This window comes from Nycticebus coucang, chromosome 5 (assembly GCF_027406575.1).
Source record: "Nycticebus coucang isolate mNycCou1 chromosome 5, mNycCou1.pri, whole genome shotgun sequence".
NCBI lineage: Eukaryota > Metazoa > Chordata > Mammalia > Primates > Lorisidae > Nycticebus > Nycticebus coucang.
Genome location: NC_069784.1, coordinates 87,766,761 through 87,772,622, shown reverse-complemented (window position 1 = coordinate 87,772,622; position 5,862 = coordinate 87,766,761). Strand labels below are relative to the sequence as shown.

The following is a 5,862-nucleotide window of genomic DNA, read 5'->3' as shown; positions in this document are numbered from 1 at the left end:
CAAATCCAGCCCGGGCCTACCAAACAACAATGATGGCTGCAACCAAAAAATAGCTGGGCATTGTGGCAGGCGCCTGTAGTCCCAGTTACTTAGGAAGCAGAGGCAGGAGAATTGCTTGAGCCCAGGAGTTGGAACAACAATGACGGCTACAACCAAAAAATAGCCAGGCATTGTGGCAGGAGCCTGTAGTCCCAGCTACTTGGGAGGCTGAGGCAGGAGAATCACTTGAGCCCAGGGGTTGGAGGTTGCTGTGAGCTGTGATGCCACAGCACTCTACCTGGGATGACAGCTTGAGGCTCTGTCTCAAAAAAAAAAAAAAGGAAAAAGAAAATGCTGTGAAGGCTATGTTAACCAGTTGGATGAAAATATTTCAAATTGCCTTTTGTGCGGTGAGTTTGAAACTGCTCACACTTAGCTTCAAAGCTGGCTCCTGGAAGTTGAGAGAGTAGTGACACTAAGATGGTAGCTGCCGCCGCGACCACCACAGGATAAGCCGGGTAGAGTTGCTGAGGATCTGCCATACTTATTGATTAACTATGGAAGATTACACCAAAATAGAGAAAATTGGAGAGGGTACCTATGGAGTTGTGTATAAGGGTAGACACAAAACTACAGGTCAAGTGGTAGCCATGAAGAAAATCAGACTAGAAAGTGAAGAGGAAGGGGTTCCTAGCACTGCAATTCGGGAAATTTCCCTATTAAAAGAACTTCGTCATTCAAATATAGTCAGTCTTCAAGATGTGCTTATGCAGGATTCCAGGTTATATCTCATCTTTGAATTTCTTTCCATGGACCTCAAGAAATATTTGGATTCTATCCCTCCTGGTCAGTTCATGGATTCTTCACTTGTTAAGAGTTATTTATACCAAATCCTCCAGGGGATTGTGTTTTGTCACTCTAGAAGAGTTCTTCACCGAGACTTAAAACCTCAAAATCTCCTGATTGATGACAAAGGAACAATTAAACTGGCTGATTTTGGCCTTGCCAGAGCTTTTGGAATACCCATTCGGGTATATACACATGAGGTAGTAACACTCTGGTACAGATCCCCAGAAGTATTGCTGGGGTCAGCTCGGTACTCTACTCCAGTTGACATTTGGAGTATAGGCACCATATTTGCAGAATTAGCAACTAAGAAACCACTTTTCCATGGGGATTCAGAAATTGATCAACTCTTCAGGATTTTCAGAGCTTTGAGCAGTGGCCAGAAGTGTGGCCAGAAGTGGAATCTTTACAGGACTATTAGAACACATTTCCCAAGTGGGAACCAGGAAGTCTAGCGTCCCATGTTAAAAACTTGGATGAAAATGGCATGGATTTGCTCTCGAAAATGTTAGTCTATGATCCTGCCAAACGAATTTCTGGCAAAATGGCATTGAATCATCCATATTTTAATGATTTGGACAATCAGATTAAGAAGATACAACTTTCTGACAAAAAGTTTCCACGTTCCAGATAGTTGTATTTTTACTGTTAACTCTATTTTTGTCTTGTATATTTTTCTTTTCTTTGTTGTAAAACTTCTGCTGTACTTCATCTTCTAATTTCAAAAATATAACTTAAACATGTAAATATTCTATATGAATTTAAATATAATTTGTATATGCGTGTAGATCTCACTGTAACAACCATTTGTTACTATAATAAAACTATAAATCTAGTAAAAAAAAAAAAAGAAAATATTTCAAATTGTGTATAAAACCAGCACATTGTACCCCATGATTTCATTAATGTACACAGCTATGATTTAATAAAAAACAACAACAACAAAAGAACATCAGTGAAATGTCGTTGTTCAGGGCGGCGCCTGTGGCTCAAGGAGTAGGGCGCCGGTCCCATATGCCGGAGGTGGCGGGTTCAAACCCAGCCCCGGCCAAAAAAAAAAAAAAAAAAAAGATTAGGACAATAGAACCAAGTATTAAGAGATTGTTTAAACTTCTGTTCGTGGCTCACTCATTCTGTACTATTCCTGTTTGGGAAAGATAATAACTGGAATAATTGGAGCAATAAACTATCACTATCAATTCTTAGGATATTTTTATGTGGACCTGAAGAACAAAAGCTGTTCTGGCATCTGGAAACAGATTTCATTTGATCACTGAAAGTTCCCACTCCCTCTGGAAGCTAGAGAGGTGGTTGGGGACCAAGAACCCTTAGCACCCACCCCAATTTTTAATAGACCAAGTTATACTTAGCACACACCAAAATCCTGCCTTGTTTTTGGAATAAAGAGAATAACTTGATCCTTCTTCCCTCCAGAGCCTGAACTCCCAACGTAAGAGATAGACATTAAGAAAGTCCAGCTCAGGGGCGGCTCCTGCGGCTCAGCGAGCAGGGCGCCAGCCCCATATACCGAGGGTGGCGGGTTCAAACCCAGCCCCGGCCAAACAAAAAAATAGCCGGGTGTTGTGGCGGGCGCCTGTAGTCCCAGCTACTTGGGAGGCTGAGGCAGGAGAATCGCCTAAGCCCAGGAGTTGGAGGTTGCTGTGAGCTGTGTGACACCACAGCACTCTACCCAGGGCAATAAAGTGAAACTCTGTCTCTACAAAAAAAAAAAAAGTCCAGCTCAGAAAGTCTGACTTCAACCTAGCTAGTATCTAGGAACTCGACATGCTAATTGTTTTATCCCTACCCACCTCCCATTTTCAGAGAATCTGCCCTGTCCAGAGTCCCTGGAAAGGGCACCTGTACTACCATTAGACCTTGTTTCCCTAGCCACAGCTGATTCCATCGGGGCATAACACCTACTTGAATCAGCTTTTTTAAATTTTATTTTATTTATTTTATTTATTTTTTAGAGACAGAGACTCACTTTGTCATACTCTGTAGAGTGCCATAGCGTCACAGCTTATAGCAACCTCCAACTCCTGGGCTTGGGCTACTCTCGAGAAAGTAGCTGGGACTACAGGCGCCTGTCACAACACCCGGCTATTTTTTTGTTGCAGTTTGGCCGGCGCTGAGTTCGAACCCGCCACTCTCGGTATATGGGGCCGGTGCCCTATTCACTGAGCCACAGGTGCACCCCCTTGAATCAGCTTCTTCTTTTTTTTTGAGACAGAGTCACACTATGTTACCCTGGGTAGAGTGCTGTGGCGTCACAGTTCACGGCAACCTCAAACTCTCAGGCTTAAGCAATTCTCTTGCCTTAGCCTCCCAAGTAGCTGCTGAGACTACAGGTGCTTGCTGCAATACCCAGCTATTTTTTGTTGCAGTTGTCATTGTTGTTTTTAGCTGGCCCAGGCTGGGTTTGAACCCGCCAACTTCCGTGTGTGTGGCTGGCACTGGTACCGTAACCACTGTGCTATGGGTGCCGAGCCATTGAATCAGTTTCTTAAACTTGGTGATTAGATTGACTCAAAATCTAGTCCAGAGACCTAGATTTGAGGCAGTAACTCAGTGGAGGACACCACAGCTGTAGCTGGTCAGGTAGACTCAGGAGTGGCAGCCATTCTTTGCTGTATGCAAAGTTTGCAAATAAACTGAGAAGTTCAGTCATCAGCTTTCTTTCTTTCTTTTTTTTTTAGATTTTATTTATTTATTTTTGAGACAGAGTTTCACTTTGTTGCCCTCGGCAGAATGGCATGGCATCACAGCTCACAGCAACCTCCGACTCCTGGTTTCAAGCGATTCTCTTGCCTCAGCCTCCCAAGTAGCTGGGACTACAGGAGCCTGCCACAACGCCTGGCTATTTTTTAGAGATGGGGTCTCGCTCTTGTTCAGGCTGGTCTTGAACAGCCTGAACAGATTGCTCAGGCAATCCACCTGCCTTGGCCTCTTAAGCACTGGATTATAGGCGTGAGCCACTGTGCTGGGCAAGGCATAGTTGTTTTTAGAGATGGAGTCTCACTCTTGCACAGACTGGTCTGGAACTCCCGAGTTCAAGCAATCTACCTGCCTTGGCCTCCCAGAATAGCTTTCTTTTACTTGTAGACAAAGAATCCCTAATTCAACAGTTTTTAAAACTTCCTTTTTGTTACCCTACCTTTTCATACCTCTCTGGTACCATTTAGATCCCACAAATCCTCTGGATCCTGTGTAAATTGGTTGAGAGCAGGGAAGTATCAGGGAGAAGACATTTCCTTGCAGTGCAAGACATCTGAACCCTTCTAATGGGAATTCAGGGGTTCTTGAAGCCTTCACCTGGCCTTTAGCAGTTCTGGTAGCTAGTGGAAGAAACCAGATGATCAACCACTTGATGAATAATCTATGTAATTTTATGCCATTCATTTATTTATTATTGCATTAAACTATAATTTGTGAGTAAATTTTACTAAAAAGCCATTAAATTTATTACCTTTTTGTTGTTTCACTACACTTTTATAAAAAAGGCTACTAAATCTCAGTTGCAGTTCCTGACCATCAGTTTTTTGGTTGATTTGATATTTATGTGTTTTAAGTATATATGAAAATTCTCAGAAATTTTTCATGTATTTTCCTGATCTCAGGGTTCTTTTTTTATAATATTTTTATTTTTTATTAAATTATAGCTGTGTACATTGATATGATCATGGGGCATCATACACTAGTTTCATAGACCGGTTGACACATTTTCATCACACTGGTTAACATAGCCTTCCTAGCAATTTCTTAGTTATTGTGCTAAGACATTTACATTCCACATTTACTAAGTTTCACATATACCCTTGTAAGATGCACCGCAAGTGTATTCTCACCAATCCCCCTCCCTCTACCCACCTTCCCTCCTCCCTCCCCTCCCTTCCCCCTTCCCCCTATTCTTAGATTGTAGCTGGGTTATAGCATTCATGTGAAAGCCCTAAATTAGTTTCATAGTAGGGCTGAGTACATTGGATAATTTTTCTTCCATTCTTGAGATACTTTACTAAGAAGAATATGTTCCAGCTCCATCCATGTAAACATAAAAGAGGTAAAGTCTCCATCTTTCTTTAAGGCTGCATAATATTCCATGGTGTACATATACCACAATTTATTAATCCATTCATGGATCGATGGGCACTTGGTTTTTTTCTGTGACTTAGCAATTATGAATAGGGCTGCAATAAACATTCTGGTACAAATATCTTTGTTATGATATGATTTTTGGTCTTCTGGGTATATGCCCAGTAGAGGAATTATAGGATTGAATGGCAGATCTGTTTTTAGATCTTTAAGTGTTCTCCATATATCTTTCCAAAAGGAATGTATTAATTTGCATTTCCACCAGCAGTGCAAAAGTGTTCCCTTTTCTCCACATCCATGCCAATAGGGTCAGAAGAGATCAAACTTTCGCTCTTCGCAGATGATATGATTGTATATCTGGAAAACACTAGAGACTCTACTACAAAACTCTTAGAAGTGATCAAGGAATACAGCAGCGTCTCAGGTTACAAAATCAACACTCATAAATCGGTAGCCTTTATATATGCCAACAACAGTCAAGTTGAAAAAACAGTTAAGGACTCTATCCCATTCACAGTAGTATCAAAGAAGATGAAATATTTGGGAATTTATCTAACAAAGGACGTGAAAGATCTCTATAAAGAGAACTATGAAACTCTAAGAAAAGAAATAGCTGAAAATGTTAACAAATGGAAAAACATACCATGCTCACGGCTGGGAAGAATCAACATTGTTAAAATGTCCATACTACTCAAAGCAATATATAATTTCAACTCAATCCCTATTAAAGCTCCATTGTCATACTTTAAAGAACTTGAAAAAACAATACTTCGTTTTATATGGAATCAGAGAAAACCCCAAATAGCCAAGACATTACTCAGAAATAAAAACAAAGCAGGAGGAATCACGCTACCAGACCTCAGACTATGCTACAAATCGATAGTGATCAAAACAGCATGGTATTGGCACAAAAGCAGAGAAGTAGATGTCTGGAACAGAATAGAG

General features: G+C 41.1%; 1 protein-coding gene across 1 annotated transcript; it reads left to right on the top strand.

Moving 5' to 3' along the window:
* The first annotated feature begins 392 nt into the window (after positions 1-392).
* On the top strand, positions 393-1,649 carry LOC128586662 (cyclin-dependent kinase 1-like). The gene has a single exon (XM_053592672.1). The coding sequence runs from the start codon at positions 537-539 to the stop codon at positions 1,278-1,280; it is 744 nt and encodes a 247-aa protein (XP_053448647.1). The 5' UTR covers positions 393-536; the 3' UTR covers positions 1,281-1,649.
* The last annotated feature ends 4,213 nt before the right edge of the window (positions 1,650-5,862 follow it).

Excerpts from the sequence above, each read along its gene's own strand:
- LOC128586662 (XM_053592672.1), top strand. The coding sequence starts at position 537 with ATGGAAGATTACACCAAAATAGAGAAAATTGGAGAGGGTACCTATGGA.